General features: G+C 37.8%; 1 protein-coding gene across 1 annotated transcript in view; it reads right to left on the bottom strand.

Moving 5' to 3' along the window:
• The window catches only part of LOC107544093 (alpha-2-macroglobulin-like), a 39,178-nt gene extending 19,308 nt beyond the window's left edge, over positions 1–19,870 (bottom strand). The window contains exons 1-17 of the mRNA XM_087814798.1: positions 19,750–19,870; positions 17,079–17,262; positions 15,158–15,317; positions 14,979–15,031; positions 14,082–14,102; positions 13,640–13,808; positions 13,106–13,190; positions 11,668–11,788; positions 10,815–10,929; positions 10,556–10,665; positions 8,458–8,619; positions 6,051–6,278; positions 5,778–5,841; positions 4,527–4,669; positions 3,785–3,934; positions 1,678–1,842; positions 1,058–1,166 (exon numbers count right to left, since the gene is read on the bottom strand). Coding sequence (XP_087670924.1) covers positions 1,058–1,166; positions 1,678–1,842; positions 3,785–3,934; positions 4,527–4,669; positions 5,778–5,841; positions 6,051–6,278; positions 8,458–8,619; positions 10,556–10,665; positions 10,815–10,929; positions 11,668–11,788; positions 13,106–13,190; positions 13,640–13,808; positions 14,082–14,102; positions 14,979–15,031; positions 15,158–15,317; positions 17,079–17,262; positions 19,750–19,832 — 2,122 coding nt within the window. The 5' untranslated portion in view covers positions 19,833–19,870. The remainder of the gene's footprint in view (positions 1–1,057; positions 1,167–1,677; positions 1,843–3,784; positions 3,935–4,526; positions 4,670–5,777; positions 5,842–6,050; positions 6,279–8,457; positions 8,620–10,555; positions 10,666–10,814; positions 10,930–11,667; positions 11,789–13,105; positions 13,191–13,639; positions 13,809–14,081; positions 14,103–14,978; positions 15,032–15,157; positions 15,318–17,078; positions 17,263–19,749) is intronic.
• Positions 19,871–22,474: the final 2,604 nt, after the last annotated feature.

Below are 22,474 nucleotides of genomic sequence, written 5' to 3'. Positions count from 1 at the left end.
CTCTGTGGCTACTGCCCATCTTGCAAGTGAAGATTTCTGTGACATGGGGGTGGGAGAAGGGCAGGAGTCAAAGCTTCCATTTGGTATGTTTCTCGGTGGGAGAGAAAAATCATAGCCAGACACCATGACAGTGGCTTTGTGAAACGGTTTATAGCAGTGAAAAGATAAAGGAGTAAAAACATTATTCCCTTATGTATCAAAAGGTGAGAGTTAGGATCTCTTATCTTCTTTACCTTTCATTAATGGGGTGCTGGTAAATATTTAATGTCCAGCTCTCTGGAAAAATGTTTGTGCATATATATACTTATACATAAGTTAACTATAATCCTTTATGTTCTAAAGGATTATAGAATATAATTTATAAATAATAAAAATATACAATAATTTTTATTTAAATTCCACATAGCCAATTTATCCTCATTGAGTTTTTTCCTTGATTTTTGACAAACTCTTTGGTTTGTTCTCAATGTGTGTTCAACCATGGTTTGACAATCTCGGACAATACTCGAATGCTTGATTGCTCTCTGACTCATCAAAGAAGTAGCCCACGTCACTGACAAATGAGTGTGATGTCAACGTGAGCATCGGCTGACGTCTTTGGGACCTTACGGAACTTCTTCCCTTGGTTGGTGAGAGTGTGGTCCCGACCTGTCAGCATTTCTGTTTGTTTACATTGATCCTGTGCCTCAAAACTTTCTTCCCTCTCCAGCTCCACATGTCTTTATATACTAGGTACAGATTCTTTCTGAAGAATTCTTTCTGGCTTTCCTGATTCTTCAATCAGAATGATTCCCTTTTTTTTTTTTCCGTACATCTTCCCCTGTCTTTTCACACTTTTCACAATCTACCTTGTGTTCACTCCAGCTTTGCATATGTGGGAGCTTGACACAATCCGAGTTTTCGGGTTTGTATTGCTATGTGACTTTGAGCAAGAACCTTAATATACCTGAATCACAAGTTTTTTTGTTTGGTTAATTTGATCACATTTTATCTTTTAAAAATTCCTTTTATTTAGTTCAATATATTAGGTAATTAATTATTATTATTATTTTTTTACCTGAATAAGCTAATAGTCTTGAAGTACCCACCATTGCATAGGGTCGAACTTGTTCACATACTTTGGGTTTATGAATCTTTGAGTTAGTGAACACCTTTAAGCCCATATCCTGTGAAGAAAATTATCACCTAATCAGTACATAAATATTATAAAAAATATATAGGCATATACTTTTAAAAATTGAAATTAACAAACAATACAATTAGTTTAATATTAAATTTTTAATGTTCACATTTGTAGGAGGTAATTTCATTCTTTTTAAAAAAGGCTTTCAGACATCTGTAATATTTTAAACAAAAATAAAATTAAAAAAAGAAACACAAAAAAATAAAAAAGGCTTTCAACAGTAATTATTTTATATATGTGATATTTATAAATATAACAAGGAAATGAATTTCAGTAAAAAGAAGAAAACTTGAATAATAGTCCAAAAAGTTACAGCACTGGCTCTTTACTATTAGCACGTCTGCTGTTCTTAGTGACCTTGGAGAAGTCACTTGACCTCTCTATGTCCCATTACCCTCAACTGTGATATGAAGGCATTAAAATAAATAATTTAAAGATATATACAATATTTTGTAAACCTTAAGAACTGACCATCTGTAATATAGGGAATTTACCTCTAAGAAGCTATACATATCTTTTTCATCTGTATTTGATACTGGGGAATAGATGATTCCATTGACAGAGATATGTTGACTGATACAGTCTCCATTGTCTTCCATTGGTTGATTCAAACTCTCAGGGAAACCAGTGAGGTCCTTTACTGGTAGCAGGTTATAAACCTGTACAAATGCAAAGGACAAACTGACTTGTGGTTTATTTTTCTTAAGTGCAAGGATAATCACCATTAGTTTTTGAAAACCTCCATTGCTCATTTTATAGAGATGATTTTGAAAATGTTTAACAATTTTAGGGAAAAAAACACCCCAAAACATTCCTGTCTAAGCAGGGATCATAATACTTCGTTACATAGTTCAGAGGCAAACCTTAGACTCTATGCTAGAATGAAATATAACTTTATTAAGAGAAATTGAGGTCTGCTGTATTTGAGACATTGTACAAAGCTTTAAGAAGATAGAATGAAATGATAGTTTGGTCTCTACCTGGTGGTTAGCAACTGACTTAGTGTATAACCAAATTAACAGACACATGTTTATACAGGTACATGAATAAATATATAACCTCTATATAGAACAGGGTAGTATTTTCTTAGGTATTATTCATGGGGACAAAATGCTCCAGATCTTCACAAATACATACAATAACTGTAAAATGCTGGAAATAATGCTTTTAAATTCATTTGAAAAGGAAGAGTAAGACAGACATAAAAATGCCAATAGGGGCACTGTGCTATATTCATAGGAGTTCTAAATTAATTGATAAGAATAGATTAGCAAAGTGAGTACTATAATGAAATTAGACATTTCTCAAAGGCAGTTCCCCCTTACTATTTTCTGTCTTCCTTCTCTGCTGATTTTTACTCCAAAGCATATTATATAATTATTGTCTGTCTAATCTATAAAAATGTTAGTTCCACATGAGCATGGATTTTTGTCTTTCCAGTAGTTCATTAATAGATCCCTAGAACTTCAACACACAGTAGGCACACCTAGGACACAATAGGCACTAAATATGTGTTGAATTAATGGCTTATGCTTCTTGGAGAAAAGTTTCATTAGTAAAACACTATCAAGGATTAAGAACTAGTATTCTAACCCAGGTCTGCTACTAAATACTTGAAAGCTTCTGCTTTATTATTAACAAATTAATAGGATCTTCTGCCTTTTCTACCCATCAGGGTTGTTATAATTAAAAAATATCAAACACTTTGAGAACTATAAAATTTTGTTATACAAACACAAAACATTAATGTTATTTTTCCACATATCCCCTCCCCCCACTATTGAAATGTACTCGATACTTTCTTTAGAAGTATTCTTATATTTTCAATTAAATTCCACTAGAAGGACCAAAAAATAATTCTTATAAGTTTTTCTTTTAGGGGAGTAAAAATATAAATTTCCCTTTGCAAAATTTTGATGGTAAAACATCAATAAGAGGTTGTTCCAATTGGCCTCATATTGAACATTTTAAGATATGAGCAAGTGATTATTTGAACACACTGTTAAGTAGTTTCTTACTGTTCCGCTCCAGCATACCCTTTGGCTATTTTTTGTTAAACCAGTATTTTAAAAGAATTCATTTATTAATGGCATTTATCATATAGTAATTCATTTTTCCTAATTTTTACACTTCAGATACATTACAACATCTTCCTTCAGAAATTGTGTTCATCTCAGGATATCCAGTATTTCAACTGATATAATTCTTATGAGAACAGTTATTTGATATTTCATTTAACCTGTGCAGTCTTAATGCAAGCAAATATACCATTCTGTTAGGCTTTTCAAAATGTTAAAACTAGTTTGAAAACTCCATTATTGGTTTCATAGAGCTCTAGGATTTCAGGGACTTGGGATGTAGCATGATTTTATCTATAGCTGTATGTATGTATGTATGTATGTATGTATGAATGATCTATTCATCTATCTAGCTTCATATGTAATACATTTCTCACCAAAAAAAGTGCACATGAAAGAGCTCAAAACTATTTACTCCTAGATAAATATAATTGTGATAGATCCTTTTCTACTCAAAAAGGCATTTCTTCTTGCTTGGAGACCCTTACCTGGCCCTTGCTGATCTGAGGCGGAGGGCACTCACCGTGGATGGGGAGAGCTCTGCCTCGGGCTTCATGAGCAGCACACTTTGGTCCACTGCGCGGAGAGCACAGAGGGACTGAGGAGTGGCTGTGACGCGCAGGTGGGCATGTGAGGCTGGAAGGCTTTGTGCTGGGCTGAAGCTCAAATCCACCTGTGAAATTGGGGAGAAAGATCAGAAAAACAAATTTCCTGACTTAACCAGGCATTCACTAGCATTTTCTGAGTTCTGCTCACATTCAGTGCATAACCAGTGTTTGACTTTGCAGCAGTTGGCCCTGTGTGAGACCTGAGGCTTTTTGTCCCTACACTTCACTTTGATTTCCAAGAATCAGTTGAGCCATTATAATGACATCTAATTATTTTTACAACTTATTAAATTTGAGATGCCATTATTACCTTTGATACACAGTGAAGTGTTCATTAACTGCAAAGTAGAATGCAAATAGTTCTAGGCGCTCTTGTATTTTTCTTTTGGCTCTTTAGTACTCTTAAAAATATATTTCCCAACATTTCATCATACAAGAAGGGAATAAGGTATTCTGAATTATATCATATGGTAAGAGATAGTGGATGAGAATCTTGCACTAGGAGTCAAGTGACATGGCTTCTTAGTGTGACTTTGCCCTTACCTTGCTGAAATCCTCTAGGATTTAACCCCTTTGGTCCCAATGCTTGCATGTAGAAAATAATAACGATAGTAACTTCTACTTTGCTGTTAAAAAATTGTGGTATGAAGCACCTACCTTATTGGCCAGACAGTTTTCAATCTCATATTTCACAGAATCCCCAACCACTTCCCCATCAGGTAAAATGGTATAGATGAGCAATCGAGCGACTGGAGCAATGTCTGATTCCACGGGGACCGATACAGAAAAATGGCCTTGCGCTGCAGCACAGATAATGAGGAAGGGATTGCCGGTTAGATATCTCCCCAGGGCTAAAATGAATGTTTTCTATTAGGAGCCTGGTCTGCTTAATGACTATTTCTATTAGCAGGTGTAATAGAGATAATAAACTGTAACAAATGGATCACTACCCCTAAGAACTCTATATCTCTAATAACTCTAATTTTAGGGGGAAAAAAGCCTTATTAAAGCCCCTTTTCCTTTCTTAAATTATAATTTCTCACCAATTTTAAATATTTGCTCACCTATATAAAGTTCTGATGCTATCTAAGGGTATGGAGACATCTTGGTTGCCATTTGATCTAGACCTCACATTAGAGAAGGGAAATAGGAACTGAAGTTGTGAATTATAATATTAAGAGTTTAACACATTGTATTTATCCTTATGCCCTCTTCAATCCTCCATGAACAAAACATTCTACTCTTTTCTTCTTAAGAGGAACACTGTACTTCGGAAGTTATTTTTTGATGGCTATGCAGATTCTTTAGAGGTTGCATTAAACTTCTGTACATCTCCTGTGTTGCTATGAAAAAGCAATGGACGAGCAGTTCACTGATACTTTTCTAGTAAGTGGTCTTTCAGACTTTCTTAGAATAGGAGAAACTTCAGAGATTTATATTATTCCATATTTGTTCATGGGGAAAGTCCAATTCAATGGTGAAGGTACCCAGTTAAACTCTTCATAGATTTTAAATTCATAAATCAGGAAAATGATATACAAATATAAATCACTCAGTGCAAAACCTAGTACACAGAAAGCACCCCAAAATTTTGCCTTATGTCTATTGATTAAAACTATTTTGAGATGTCATTTTGTGAAGATGGTCCATGAATATTTATGGTTTGTAAGTTTGGGATAAGAATGGATTATAAAACCACTACATCTACATTTTAAATAATCTGAATACACTGAAGGAAAAGAAATATTGGGTGAAAAACAGAAACATTGCTTTCTCCTCTCAACTTCTTCTTTATTGGAGTTAGATGGAAATTTCCTCTCTTTATTTGAAACTAATCCTGGTATTTCTGCAGTGTAAAGCTGAATGTATCAGAGTGAGGTGGGAATGCAGAATTATGAAAATACTCACTGTCTCCCTGATTCACAGGCAATACATGAATCCCAGTTCGGACAATGCCCCCCTTTGCCATTATCTGCAAAAAACACACAAAAACGGCAATGAAAAGGATCTTACCTCAAGTCTTACCCTCCATGTGACATGCTTATTTTACTGCACCCCTGCTGGCAATAATTAATTAGCCCTTAAAGAAGTCAAACTTTGCAAAGAGAAACAGACTTTCTAAAGGGCTTTATAAATCCAGAGAGCGTTTATCTGAGTCGATGCAGTGGCCCTCCTTCTCACCAGGTAATAGAACGTGAGCTCCTTCAGCTCCTGTAGAACCTGCCCATTTATAACATAATGCGCTTGGACTGCTTGAGTTTGGCCGCAGGGCAGTTGATGAGACATGGGCTCAAGGTGGACAAAGCTCTTGCTTGGAGAGAATACAAGATTAGCAGTGTGATAAGCTTCTTGGTGTTCTTCTGACAGCCAATGGTAGTCATAACAAGAGTTCTGATCCTTGTATTTGACCTAGTGAATTAGAGAAACAATGTTATTTTAGTTTATATCATAGAGAATCAGTGTTCTCACAAAACTGCATTAGTTGACTGTCCTACCACCCAGTACCTAGAAATCTTTTGCTCCACAGTAAAAAGTGAGAGAGAAGTCCCCTGCCCCTGTTTTTGGTTTATCTGTATTGCAGGCTTGTTTTGTGTATTTACATTGAAAAGGGTCCTTGGGTTGGTGTTTATATTTTTTGAAGAGCATAAAGGGAGACATCCTTTGCTCTGACTGGTTTGCTTGACATTTCTTTGGGCACTTTACTATGCAGACAACACTGGAGCTATGAAAACCCTTTGAGGAGACTAAGTAATCTCCAGCAACTAAGGAATAGCATTTCACAAAGTCAGTGCCTCATTTGTGATGAGTTTCAGAAAGGTATTACGAGTAAATGCAATATTGAAACCTTAGGGGTCTGAGAATGCTTTCCATAAATAGCATTGGTTCAAGATTTGAGTTGGTGAATTGGCTAAAGTCCACCTCTCCTAAGCTGTCTTAGGCTGATTCTTTTTAATGCTTCCTGGGATTCTGGACTCTTAAGCTTAATATGCACTACTTGGGTTGTATTTTAATTTTTCTCCATGTAGAAGTTGTTTGGTAGTTGTTTTTTGTTTTTTGTTTTTTTCAGGCTTCCCTTACCCTCATCTTCACCTCCCAAGTAACATGAGTGAATCTTTGTGTCAGCCAACCAGTTTGTTCATATATCTCTATGTGTGTCCTAGTGATAACATATAAATGCTCATTAAAAAGAGTGAGCATTTAAAACTAATATTTTCATTTTTTAGAACTAGCTCAATGCCTAGCACATAGAAGGTATTTGAGATACTTCTTAATAAAATAAATGAGTAAACATTTAATTTTCAGTTATTAGAGGTATTATTTATCCCTTTTTATATTTATATAAAAAATTCTACGAGGCAGGGTTTTTTCATCACTATTATATAATATCTATTGTGTAGTCATATATCTATAAATGTATGTCTACATTATCTCCATTGATGAATAGAGGGCTGTATGCTATAAAAAGCAAATTATATGGGTATGGACAGAGTCTGGAGACAATTAGAATAGCAGGACAAAAATAAAGTAATAACAATAATTTATGGAGTAAAAATGGGCTTTTATAGCAACAATATTTAACAGTTAAAGGGGGCTTACTAGGTACTTTAAAATGTAATATATCTAATCCTCACAACAATTCTAAGAGTTGGGTACTAATATTACACCCATTTTACAGCTATGAAAATGAAGTATAGAGGTTTTTAGTTATTTGATCTTAAAAAGAGTTGTGTCAGGATTTTAATCTCATTTATTTGATTATGGAACCTACACCGTTTGGAAGATTGTGGTAAGAAACACACAACATAAAATTACCATTTTAACCATTTTAAGTGTACAGTTTGGCAGTGTTAAGTAATGTGTAACAGATCTTCAGAATTTTTTCATCTTGCAAAACTAAAACTCTACATCCATTAAAAAACAACTCCTCATTTCTCCTTCTTTCCAGCCCCAGGCAGCCACCGTTCTACTTTCTATTTCTATGACTTTGACTGCTTTTGATACCTCATATAAGTGGAATCATACAGTATTTTTTTGGGGGTGGGGCACTAGGTATTTAACTTAGCATAATGCCATCAGGTTTCATCTGTGTTATAGCATGTGACAGGATTTCCTTCCTTTTTAAGGCTGAATGCTATTCCATTGTATGTATATACCACATTTTGTTTCTCCACTCATCTGTTCATAAATATTTGGGTTGCTTTCACCTTGTGGCTATTGTGAATAGTCCTGCTATGAACATGGGTGTGTAAATATGCCTTTGAGACACTGCTTTCAATTCTTTTGGGTATATTCCCAAAAGTGGGCTTACTGGATCATACAGTAGTTTTATTTTTAATTTCTTGAAGAACTGCCATACTGTTTTTCATAGCAGTTACACCATTTTATATACAAGAACTCACACTTTTAACCACAAGACTATACTGCCTCCTTTTTAATAAACTTTTTCAAAGTTGACCTTAAATTGGTTTCTAGTTTCTAGTGTTTTTCTCTCCATAGGACTAAACACAACTTGAGATCTCATCACTTTTAGGTTGCAACCATTCCCCAAGGCTACTTCATGTTACTGGTAACTTCTTTCCAAGCTTACCCTGATGGAGAGGGAGGAATCCTTAATGTTGGTGGTGCTGATGGAGAATTGTGCTAGGCCATTCTCATCAGTGGTAGCATTGGAGGAATGGCCAGCAGCTTCTGCTGTGATGAAGATGAGTTGATTTGGCATGGGGACACCTTTCCCATCTACTAGGCGCACCTGAAGATTAAAAGCTGTGGATCAGTTATATGGCTAATCCCAAACATTCTTTTTATCAGAAATATTTGTTAGTGGATCCTGTATGTTTAACATGGTTCCAAGCATTGAAGGTATAGCAGTGAACATAGCAAAGCTCCTTCCACCGTTGAGCTTATAGTCTAGTAAGAGAGAGATGGTAACTAAGTGCATAAATAATATACTCATTTAGTAGTAATCAGTCCTAAGAGGAAAAAGAAAGCAGTGTTGTATGGGGCCAGGTGGGTACCTGAAATATTGGGGGGACCATTCTGTAAAGTATATGATTGTCTAACCACTATGCTGTACATCTGGAACTACTACAGAATAATAGTCAATGTAAACTGTAATTGAAAAATTTTAAAAAAATAAAGCAGTGTACAAGGATGGAGAATCATGAAGATCATAATAGGGGTGACCTGAAAAATGTATTCTGGGATATTTTGGAAATGCTGTGTAGCATATATCACTCTTGCAGAGTCACAGAGCACAAGTCATATAGTAATAACAAATGTTAACACACTATCGAATTTCATTGAACCCCTTTTATTGTGTGGTAGACAACTAACTTTCTAAGGCTTAGTGTTCTGAAGTATAAGTGTACAAGTGAGCAATTAATACACAGTCCGGTGTGCTTCCCTAGTTGTTTTATGCATGACACCTGCTTCTCAACCTAGATTTTCAATCTTTTGGAAGTAGGCAAATTTTATGAGGCACTTGCTATGTGAAAATGTAAAATTGAGAAGCGCACAGTTTTAATAAAGGCTTAAAGTCACATGACTGCTAATATTAAACTCAGCACATGAGTAGTCTAGTTCCAACCCTGAAGATGGTGATTCTTTTTCAGTATAAGCTACTTATAATGGTAGAAAGAAGCTCAGCTGCAGACTTGAATCAGTATTTGTAACTGATTAACAAAATCTAAGTTTGCCACTGAATTGTTGGCTGTATGTACAAAGACAAAGATTAAATTCTGATTTTTCTCTTCCGATGAGTCTTATGACTAATAGAATAGTTATTTAGCAGGAATAAAATATCAAAAATGTACAATATACCTCTGAGAAATTTAAAAACATGGAATATACTTTCATTTTAGGATGTGGCCAGAGTTTCTGAATATGTTTGTTGTCATAACATAATCAAAACATTCTAAAATTTACTCCACCACTCCTTTGTTGAGTCTAGTGCCTCTGTTTTTTATACTCTCCACAGCTGAAAACTTATAGCATTTCCATTAAGAACACAATACACAGTAATTACACATGAGATACACACAACTGTCATCTCAGACTTCTGGAGTCAGAAAGGTCCATTTTCCCATCTGCTTATAATAGAAAAATAACAATAGAATATTTTTCTGTAGATCTGTGAGATAATTTACATTTTTAAAAGCTGGGAACCTTAAATAGCAATATTTTGCCCTTCTGTGTACTGTTTAAAAAAATACTTGCTGTTATAGAAAAGGTATTATAAATATAATATCCATGAAAGAAATTGTAAGTACAGTAGAATCTTTTATGCTTCAAAATAAAAATTAGAATCCTCTACCCACTCATTTCCATATGCAGTTAGTGTTGGAAGGATAATGTGTGTGGCCATCATGAATTTCGAGATTCTTGTGAGAAAACACCATAAAAATATGAGACTGCCTGGTATACTGTGGAAAGGAGATTGAGTGACATCACCCAATGCTGTTCCAAAAGTGGAAAAAAAAATCTTTCTAATTTTGATAGTGCTTTAGAATGATTTTACAGAGGCCAGACACAGATTTACAGAGGAACAGACTTAATTTTTATGTGGTTTTATATCTTTGCTTATATTAATCAATAGGTAACAATAAGCAGGTATAGTTTCAGCAGAATATGTTGTGCTTATTAGGTGATGACGCACAGTTTGATTTGTGAATCGAAAAGTACCCCACCTGCGCAAAGAAGGGGATCCCTTGTCTGAAGTATGGGTCTACTTTCACAAATGAGAGTTTCGTTATGGTTCTTGTTATTTCACTGGACCCTTTTCCAGTTAACTCCACCTCTGAAAAAAGAAGAAAAAATTAAGTGATTTTTTGGAAGCACGATCTCCCTGAACTTCTTATAGTACCTCCCCCTTCCAGTTCATACTCTGGCTAAGGGAATAAGCCAGTGTCCACTGTCCTTCCTCCCACACCCACGTGGTGCGCAAACCTGTTCCTTCTTCTTTGATCTTGGCCTCCACTTCCAGCTCCATTTTATACTCTTGTTTCTTCATCTGGAAGATCTTGGTCTTTACTTGCTGGGAGAAGCAACCCTGGCTGTTCAGCTAGGAGGGGATACAATGAAATAGGAGAACATAATATTAGAGCAGTGGTCGGTTAATCTGGTGGGATTTGAGGGGGAGCGGACAACCTAATTTAGGTATTTCCTATAATAATATGATACCTCTCAGGGGTGGTTATTATTACATTTTACAACAGTATCTGCTTTATAGTTGACAGGTGTATTCCTTAGTATTTGATATGTCCTAGAGTGAATGAGATAGAAATGCCTTAGAAATTTGGGGGTAATCTTACTGTACCAGGCGGCTAACCCTTCACCAAAGTGTGGCTCCCTTTCCACAGTGTACAGCTATGGCTGGAAAGTGGTCACCCATCTGGGGACTGTGTTTCCTACCTCACTGGCATCTAAGTGGAGGCATAGGACAAGTTCTTGCTCATAGAAAGAGTGAAACGGACACTCTTCCCAGACAAGGCGGCTAAGAGGTACATGGTTTTTCTCCTTCCTTCATACAAGTGGATGCCAAAGAAGGCTTTGGATGCCAGGTATTGGAGATGGCTCAGTTTCCATCATTCTGTGTGCTGACTGCACCAAGGACACCCACATGGACAATAATAAGAAAGAAATAATTTCTACTGTGTTAATTCACTTATCTTTAAAAACTAGTATAGCTAGCAGAGAATTCTCTTCTAAAGTGCTCTCTTCCTGAGTTAGCAGCGTGCTATAACTCATTGCTTATTAACAGTGCCTTAGTTGTTAGACCCTAGAAGAGTTTCCCACCTACCTTCTGACTGAAGTTCTCACAGACAGCTCTTGACTCTTCACCAAAGCAGTTGGAAGGACTATGATACTTTCTGCACATGCTCACGGTTGCATGTCCTGGGACTGGTTTCCCATATGTGTATCTGTCATAAGAACATTGCCAAATGAATCAAAGCAGGCATTGCAAATCCACATTTTCTACCTGTTTATATTTCCTCCTTTAGCTACAGTGTATTTATTTATTCCTTGCACTTTCCTCTAATCTGCACTTCTCATCTGCAGGACTCAAACAGTATTGAGCACAATTAAGTAATGACCCTTCTCTTCTAGAATTCTCCAGTGTAATGTGCTGAAACTTGCTATAGCCTTCTTTTATCATGGATTTTATTTTCTTAATTTAATATTTTCAGTTTCATCTTAAAAACTATCTCTTGTATTATGAAAGCTGCAACTGTTCTTACAAGAAAAACCAACACCAGCAAACAAAGAACAGATGCCCTCAGTTCTACCAAGGAATACAAACTATTAATATGATGGTGTCTCTCCTTCCATCATCCTCTCTCTATGTGTAGCCATCTCTCTTTATAAAGAATTTTACTTGCTTACTTTTTATAAGAATGGGATTGTGCCCTAAATACACCATCGATAATTGCTGTGTTTTCCAAAGAATTTGTTTCCTTCCCTATTTAAAATTTCTTCTATATCTCAATTTGCAAGAGTATTGGCTCACCAGTTATGTGGGACCAGGAGCCGGGTGGCCATTACTCTGAGACAGTGCTAGGGCAGGGGCCCAGCTGAATAGCGAGCGTGTTACATAAGCGCCCTTCAGCAGCAGCGGTTACGTCACTGTCTGCTCCTTCTGCTAGTGCTGCTGCTGGGCTACTGGAGATGGGAACATAAGCTCTTGGGAACACGAGTTTTCAAAGTTGGAAAGGACAATACTGAGAGGGGTATGTAACACGCCTCAGGTAAACTGATGAGTTAGATGAGATTGCGGTATTATGTTGGTATTATGTCTACCTCAACAAATTCTGAATCTAAGTTATTTTTCCACCATGTATACAAGGTCAGGTAAATGATCTGTTGGCGACTGAATTTCCTCTATAACCTGGTGAAAGGAAAGCCACTACCCTTTAATACTATCCCATTTGTGTGTGTATGAGTACATGCCCGTGTGTATGCACACGTAGCTTTGTTACTTTCAGAATCTTAGTAGCATTGTCTCTCTAGGAACAGTTGCCTGTGCCATGTTAGTTACAATAATGCTGGGAAGGACATGAAAGAAAATGAGAAGGAAAAATAGGAAAGCAACAGGGCAGGAAAGTTCTAGAGAGGGATGTTTTCATGTATTTAACGTATGTGTGCTGCCACTGCTCCTAGAAACACTAGTCAAAATATCCCAAATGGTGAGTCTTTTAAAAATAATTCCCCTCCAAAGATTAAAAAAAATACAAACTCACAGGCCACACACTGACACATTCATCACTTCGTCCAAGATAGTGATTGTCCTTGGCACTGTTACTTGCACTTCAAACTTGGGAAGCACTGTTGATTGGAGATAAAGGAAGTTTGTGGTTCGTTTTTAAATACTGGGGAATTAGTATTTTCAGGTTCTCTGTAACAGTTCTCTAGTAATATTTTAGGCCCCTGAAGAGGCAGCTCTCTTCTCCAATACATCTACCTTGCTCTCCATTGGAGACTGGTTGAAGGACTATGACAGATCACTGTAACCTTAATGTATTAGGGTAGATTCCACCAACACAAGGATGTTTTATGTTTTTTGGAGATTAAATATTGCTATAAAAATAACTAAGTTATGCGAAGTCTTATTCATAAATCATTAATTGTCTTAATTGGAGTTAGATATGTAATTGGTTCTACTCCAACCCCAATCTCATCCAGGAAAAGTGAAAAGACTCCAAATAAGCTCAAATTTTAGGCCCCAGAAGTTTAAATATGAAGAAAAATATTCCATGATTTTCCACAATCCATACCAAATTCCTCCACGGTGAAGGGGTGCTCTGTCAGTTGGCCTGATTCCTTCTGTACCACCACCTTATAGGAGCCCTGAAATGGCTCTGATGAGAGGGGAAAGGTCAGTTGCTTCAGGCCACTCTCTAACTTGAGTTTCTGCCATTGTGCGATGCGATTTCCTTTGGGGTCCTATAGATACATTAATTGAAACTTACGAAAGAGCTTAGAGCATTAGATACACTATAGAAAATCTATAGAAACTCCTACGTTCTCCACAAAGAGGAAAGTGGGGTGGTCGTGAGTGGGGAGGGGAGATGAGTTAGAACCATCTGTGTTATATTAGTTTGAAGGCTTCTCCCTTAATGACAAGTTTCTGGGATATTGTAAGAATCTTTCAAATAAGAACATTTTCCCTAAATTTATTACTTTACATGTAATTATGGAGTGTTTCATTTCGCTTACCTCAATGTATACTAGTGGAATCTGAAAGACAGAAGAGAAAGAGAGGAGTTTAGAACTGTTCACAAATATTTATAAGCAAGGCAGTTTTATGTAGAATAACTTTATCTGTAGTAAAACACACAAAAAATTACAGGGTAAGTTTTACAGAACTTTTAATTAGTCATTTAAAAGCAATTAATAAATAATGATAAGAACATGATAGGCCATCAGCAACAAATACACATGTGCACTGCCATTCATTAGGAATGGGTTTACTAACATTACTTAAAGGTGTGCGGCATCCCAGTGAAGAACACTCTTTTGCTTTGAAATTTCATAAGCTGAGAAAGAAGATACTATCAGAACTATAAGTAACCATGTTCAGACACAAATATTAAGACAGAATTCTTAGGTAGTTCTAATAAAGAAGAATGGGAATAGCTCCTCTGTTATCAATGTTTATTCACTATTAAAAAGTAATATTTATTAAGTGTCTACCTAGTGCTGTGTGTCATTCTAGGTTTTGGGAATACTGCAATGCACAAAAGAACAATAGATCTGCTTTTAAGGAGCTTACTTTCTAATAAGGAATGGATACATAAGAAACACACATATATGTATATATGTGCATACTGTTGATACCTATATCTATTTGAGATTAATTGAGAACTTTCTAAGTTTAATTGCCAACTTTCTAAGCTGACAATCTCCTAAGTATCAATACCAAGACAGAAAGACTTAACTACTCTTTTGACTAGGGATACTGTTTAAAAGGAGGATCTTACACTATTGTAATGCCAGAAATTACTGTTATCCATATCAGATTTCTCCTCTCCCTCGTCCCCCCAACACCCAAAACAGGCTCCCAAACAGGTTACACGGATAATAATGATTCTGGATAGGTATCAGGAGACTTACCAACTCATTCAGGGGGTGAAAATTTTCATCCAATGAGACAACACGAAACTTCACTGAAACAGAAATATTTTCCATCAGTTCTAGAAATCTTAAACCAGGCCTATTGGCTGGTAAGAAAAACGATTAAGAAACCAGGATTATAGGGGGGAATCTTTCTTTTTTGAAGTTGTCCTTTGTACCTGTCTGCCCTGGCTTGTAGATGGGTTTGTCTGTCTGGACAAAGACCAGGCTCTCTTGGTTTTTAACCAACACTGTTGTCCGCCTCCTGAATTCCTGGGTTGCTCCTTTCACTTCAACAGTGAGAAATACTACCTTTTCATTGGATGGGGATCTTGGGACCTGAAATACAGGAGAGATCCTGAGAATCCATTCAGTTTTCCATGTTTCCTCCCCCATCCCTGTTCTACTCCTTCCTGGAGATCTTGCCTCTTTTACTTAACTTCACTCCCTCATTCTTATCACAGAAAATTGGCATGGACAGAAATTACTTTCGTCATTTTACAAGCTGGGAGACAGAACACAAGATGGAGGAAATACATCAGCAGAAGGTCATAAATGAGATTCACATCACCTTATTAGATCGGTCTTGATTCAGTTATACACTGAACTTGACCAAGTTTTTGTTATGTGCTGAAAGGGCATGGTAGAAGCATATTTAAGGCTATGAGAAAGAAAACTACAATATTTTATTGCTATAGATTTTGAGCGTTTTACATATGGGCAACACTGAAGAGTTATTGGATATTTGCTCATGGTAATATCTACAACTTTCACTCTTACAAAGAGTATGGGCTGATGTATTCCTGTCAGCCCACCGCTGGGGGCTTATGTTGAATATTGGCCTACGTTGCTTTATTAATATTTTTCCATTTAATTTTAAGAAGAAGTCATGTTTTCCCTTTGTCTAGTACATACTGCTTTTTTTCTGGCTAACAGGAATTTTCTTTTATCATTAAGTTGATTTTTTAAAAATTTTATTTTAAAAATTATTTATTTTTTAATTTATTTTTAATGTTTCTTTATCTTTATTGTTGAGACCATTACAGATGTCCTCCTTTTAACCCTACTGATCCCCTCCACCCCACATCCATCCCACCCCCAGGCCCTCCCCACACCAATGTCCATGCCCATGGGCCATTCCCATAAACATGCAAGTTCCCTGATTAATCTCTCCCCACCCAGACCCCCTTCACTGCTTTCCCTCTGAGATCCCTCAGTTTGTTCCAAGCTTCTATGTTACTGGACCCACTTTGTTCATCAGTTTATTTTGTTTATTATATTCCACATATAAGCGAGATCATGTGGTACTTGTCCTTTTCTGACTGGCTCATGTCACTTAGCATAATGCTCTCTAGTTCCCTCCATGCTGGCCAAAGGCCAAAAGGTCCTCCCTCTTCACAGTCACATAGTACTCCATGGTGTAAATGTGCCACAGCTTTTTTATCCACTCATCTACTGATGGGCACTTGGGCTGTTTCCAGATCTTAGCTATTGTGAATTGCGCTGCTATGAACATAGGGGTGCATAAGTTCTTTGCGATTGGTGTTTGGGGTTCCTTAGGACATATTCCTAGAAGTGGGATCACTGGGTCAAATGCCAGTTCAATTTTTAATCTGAGGAAACTCCATACTGCTTTCCATGGTAGCTGCAGCAGTCTGCATTCTCACCAGCAGTGTACTAAGGTGCCCTTTTCTCCACACCCTCTGCAGCACTTGTAGTTCGTTGACTTGTTGATGGAGCCATTCTGACAGGTGTGAAGTGATACCTCACTGTGGTTTTAATTTGCATCTCTCTGATGATTAGTGATGTTGAGCATTTTTTCATATGTCTCTTAGTCATTTGTATGTCCTCTTTGGAGAAGTGCTATTTAGGTCCATTGCCCATTTTTTAATTGGGCTGTTTGTCTTCCTTTTATTAAGTTGATTTTAATATGCCTATAAATATCTGTCTCCCATGGTTAGAAATTCCTGCATTGCTGCTTAATTTCTACACTTAGTTGCTACATTTAGATTCCTTTGTGAAGTCCTTGTCAGCCTCTCAAAAGCTTATCTTGACTGAATTCTGGATCCCAATTATATTAAGTCAAACAGCCATACTCACAGTGAAAGAGACACAGCCGAAGAAGTCCTTCTCGGCCACCAGCTCAGTGTGAAGGCTCTCGTTCCCCCTGAGAGACTCCAAGGAAACATTTATAGTCACTGTCTCATTCAGGTGGCTCAGAAGGAGACAGGCCTTCTCAGGGGTCTCAGTGTGGAGGAGTGAGGGGACCAACGCCATATACTGCCTGGAAATGGAGGAGTCCAGTTAGAGGACAGTGTAGGAGGAGAGGCATTGTTATCAACAGCACTATTTTCCATAAAAAATTATTGGTAGTATCATTAGTTCTATACCAAGAGAAGACATGTTGATAAACATGAAATTAATATTTGCCGTTGAATGGCATATATGAGAATTATTCCCTTGCCCATCACCAGTGCCATGGCAGTGAACATTCTTCTTGAAGTGAGCCTTAAATAGATTAAAATGAACAGGTTTACCTTACTTGAAGGAACCCAAAAATATAGGCATCTGAATTCAAATAAAAATATGCTAATTATATATTTATGTTATAAATCTATTTTATGTTACGATTTCTGTAGAAAGCAAGCAAGCTGTCGGGTGAGACACTGAAAAACCAATCAATTTACAGAACTTTCATTGAATATCTACAGTATATCCATAACCATATCCATCTATATCTATCTATACCTATATCTATATAATCTATCTCTATCTCTATCTATCTATGTCTATCTGTCTATTCAACCCTGAAAAATGGCATGGCAAGTACTTGCTTTCCACTTTACAGAAGTAGAGTCTGAGACTTAAAGCAAGGGAGTCGTTTGTTTCAAGTTTCAGTTGCGGTAAACAACTAAAGAAATCTTAGTGTGTTGTGTAACCCTGGATATTTGCACTTTAATATTTGCCTTTCAACTCCAGGCTAGACAAAGGTTCCAATCAAAAATGGTCTTCTAGTGATTGAATTTTGGGTCTTGGTAACTCATGAGGAAGACAAACATTTCCAATACCTTCATATATCTTTTCATTGACCCGCAGTTTTCAAACATTTTTTAAATTGAATTTATTAGGCTGACATTGGTTAATAAAACCATACAGGCTTCACATGCCCTCTTCCACCTCCCCCATCCCCCTTTCCTTCTGGCTGTCACGATGCTGTCGTCTGTGTCTGTGTGTTTTATATATATGAATATATTTCACACACACATACACACATATTTGCTTAATCCTTTCACTTTTTTTTTCCACCCAGCATTTTCACCCAGAGCTCTCACAATAATTTTTAGATAGCATGCACTCCTTATATATTTTCAAGAAAATATCTATTTTTTTAATCATAGGTTTAAATAATAGAAAAATATGTTATTTATGATGATATTTTAAATTAAAACTTATACCATTCTTGTATAAGTTTCCCACGGAATCTTAAATACCATCGAGATAAGATACTCAATATAACTTATTTAAAAAATAAATCAAAATGTTCTTTTTGTAATCATCAGAAATTTAATATCTTTCCCTTTTGTCCTCATGCCACTTACCACACAAAAGTTTATCCTAAAATTTTTATGCTTCAAAATATTTTATGGATCACTCTTGCTTCTTTATTAACAAGCATATACATGTACATATACTTATAAATATAATATTATATGTGGGTATAGAAATTTAGCTTTAGCTCTTCTTTTAAATTTAATGTCACCCTAAAGTTGTGAATGTTGAACACTGTCTTCTGGATTCAGTTATTTTCAAAAGTCTTACTCATCTAAAACTGATCAAAACAAAATAAATATAAATTATAATGCATACACATTAGATATAAACTCGAAATACTTTTGAAGCACATCTTTAATAGAATGATGGGCTTTTTAAATGTATCCATGGATGGCTAGTCTTTATTGCAAGAATCAAACAAGGTCTAACATTGATGCTGTTGCTATTTTGGGTTTGTGTAGATGAAAGTGCCATGAAAAATTATTCACAGAACCGTAATTATATGACAGATAAAACAATTATATCCTTATTATCAGTTCTCCTAACTCCTCTACGTGACATGTCAGAAACCACCCAGTGCCCTATTAGCAAGAATTGGTTCTAATCGTCTATCAGCAGGTATTTCCTTCAGGCCTTCCTTCAATTTTGTTGAAACAAAAAATGTGTCGCCACACGACCTGCGAGAGGATTTTCTCCCCTGTCCTGAGAGTCCTTGGCGTCCTCAGGAATCAGCATCAGTATTTGAGGCTGTTCCTTTATTGGGCGCCCTGAAGATTTTCGGTCGGGACAGCGCTGCGGGCCGAGGGAGCCTCGCCTGCGGTGCACGGCGGGGGGGGGGGGGGGGGGGCGCACGGCTCGGTCCCGAGCACACAGACGGTGCGGGACTCGGCGAGCCCATTCCGGAAAGCCTCCTCCACTTTAACGCCCCGTAGGAAGTCCCAGCACACGCCCAGGTAACTCAGGGGTTCAGGGTCCCAGAGGCGGGGAAAGCCGGCTGAGAGGGAGTGAAGCACGAATGAACCGGGGCCATGAAACCTCATCACGGGCAGAGACCCGAGAGGTGAGAGGTGACAGCCGCACAGAGAAGGCGAATGAATGACATGGAGACTGTAAAAGGAGGGAAGGGTTCTCCCCGTTCACTCTCAGAAGCGCGCCGTGGGGCCCCGGCGCAGAGCGAGCGGCGGCGCGGAAAGGGCTCCAGCCCCTCCCCCCGACTCACGGTTGCGCGGAGACGCAGGCGGCCGCGGGCAGGAGGGCCCACAGCAGGAGAGCGGCGCGCGGGTGCGGCCCGCGCCCCCCCATGCTGCGGCGAGGCGCCTGGAGGCCGGTGCGGCGGGTCCCGAGCGGCCCGGTCCCGCCCCCGGCAGCCGGCTTTAAGCCGCGCTCCGAGCAAGCCGAAGCTCCGCCCACCCAGAAGCCTAAGCAAGCGGCGGGTCTCAGAGTGTTCCCTGCCGGGGTCATTGCTCTCGGGGCCCCGATCGCGGTCAAGGTTGGCTCCTGGCGGCTAAGCGGAGTTCCCGAGGGGATGACACCCACATTCCCGTAAGCGCTCGCTTGCCCCGGCTTTTTCTGTAAAGCAGCCAATCGGCTTTCCAACCCCTTCCCCCTTCCCCTCTCCCTCCATTCCCCCGGCACCTTAGGGCATGCCTTCTGTCTTTCGCATGAATCGTTGGTAACGGATGCTGCGATTTCAGCAATACTGACGGGTTCAAAGGAGACCTTTCACTGCAAGTCCGTGAGCCCGCACGTCCTCCCTTGCAGATGCCCACCTGAAACGCTGAAGCAGTTTCAGAATTCAGTGCTCCTCTCTGGAACTGACAGTGCTTTAAGGTTCTCACCTAAGGATATCACTGGATTGCAGATGAAGGGCCAGTCCTGGAAGAATGATAATTGAAAATATTCTCCTGTATTAAAAAAGTGAAAAGATGAAAGAAGTACCTGGACCTCAAAAACAAACTTTGACCCTCTGCCTAAGAAGATCTCTGTTGCCTTTGCCATCGACTGTACAAATAAACTTTGTGACTGACTTCTAAACATGCTGCTCTTTACCAATCTTTAATCACATAAACTATTTCATGCATCCACCCATTTCATCCAACTATTTTTTAATAAGTATTTTAGAGCTTAGTAGGGCTAGTTCTCATGTAAATCATGGAGAGAGAATGGGAGTTGGTACAATTATATAGGTGAGAGGTGATGGTGTTTTGAACTAGGGTACTCATAATGAGTTTGAAAAGAGGTTGACAAATGTATAACAATTTAAGAGGTAAAATTAGAGTATACGATGAATATATGAATGTGATGGAGAATGGAGACTGTGCTGTCCAATTTTCCTGGCTGGTCACTGAGTGAATTGTGTTGCCTTTAACTGATTGAGTGAAACAGAGGAAACACAGGGTGGGAACGGAAGGAGAGGAGGGCTGAGGGTTGGAAAGAGAGTCTAGTTTTACAAAGTTCATGTGGGATATTCAACTATTAATATCCATAGGGAGTTTATCATTTTCATCTAGAGTTTAGAGCAGTGTGGCTTAATAATTGTGAGCCTCCTATGTAGCTACTTTTGCTAGTAACCACATTAAACAAACAAAAAGGAACAAATTAATATTGTTTACTTAACTCAATACATCCAAAATATTATTGTTTCAGCATTTAATCAATATAAAAATTATTAACGAGATATTTTACTTTTTTTTTGTACTAAGTCTTTGAAATCTGGTGTGGAATCTACACTTACAACACGTATCAATTTAGACTAGTCACATTTCAAGCACCTAATTGCCCATGTGTCCGCTGGTTACCATATTTGACTCAGTAGGCTTAGAGCTGTGCTTTTCAAATTATGGATTACCATTATAATGAGTTATGATATCATGATCAGAGAGTCACTGACCAAGGTTTTAAAAGATGAAATAGAATATAATAAAAGAGAAAATACAGTTTATCAAAAAGAGTAAGTGAAAATATAGATTTTGGAAACATCTGTTTCATATAATTTTAGCAGAAACTGCTAGTTGTCCTATTATTACCCCTTCTCCAATTCTATTAATACTGGAACGTCTGAGTTTTAGCTGGGTACAAACCGTCTTTTATTTCTCTCTGGCAGTGGGTATAGCTAAGTTCTGGTGATTGGCGTGTGAGTGGAAGTGATGTATGCAACTTTCAGTTGATGACTTAAAAAGGAAGGGTAAGATTTTGTGCTACCCCTTTCTTCCTACTACTGGCCAGGATGTGGGCAGGATGATTGTAGCCAGAACTCCTACCAAAGACCATAAGGTGGGAGCCATGTGACAAGGAAGGAAGAATAACAAGCGAGATACAGTCTCTGCCTCTGAATCATCAAGGCTGGACTTTCACTTAAGAGAAAATTGATTTCTCTTATTTAAGCCATTGCATTTTGAGATCTCTTTGTTAAAGCAGTAAAGCTTGTAGCCTAACTAATTTCTCTTTCTTTATCACTATCTCTGTCTCGATTATCTCTATTCTTAACCATGAGTCTCAGTGTTATATTGTGAATTGACTAAAGAAACTGCACAAAATTTATTATTGTAGGTTAAAGTTAAAGCAATCTGAACGCTATCAGTTTACTGAGATCTGGCCTACTTATATGGATTAAAGATTTATTGGCTCATTGGGAGAGCTGATGCTATTGAAATAGATGATAATACCCAGGTAGGATATGTTGATGAAAAAAGAAAGAACCCAGGGCAGAGTCCCAAGGAATACCATCGTCTAGGCAATGGGCAAGGGCAAACAAATGGAACAAGAAGGGACAGAGAGAAAGGGAGAAGTAACCAGGAAAGTAGCAATCTGTGAGTCCCAAAGAAGGGACAAAATAAAATAAAATAAAAAGCCAAAAGATTTTTACTAGTCAGAGTGATTGGGAGTTTAGCCAAGACATTCAATGTTAATAGCACACACACACACACAAATCATTTCAAAAGTTT

Source organism: Miniopterus natalensis, chromosome 2 (genome assembly GCF_054644295.1).
Source record: "Miniopterus natalensis isolate mMinNat1 chromosome 2, mMinNat1.hap1, whole genome shotgun sequence".
Classification (NCBI taxonomy): Eukaryota; Metazoa; Chordata; class Mammalia; order Chiroptera; family Miniopteridae; genus Miniopterus; species Miniopterus natalensis.
The sequence above is the reverse complement of the archived record's forward strand: the minus strand, read 5'-3'. Positions and strand labels throughout refer to the sequence as shown.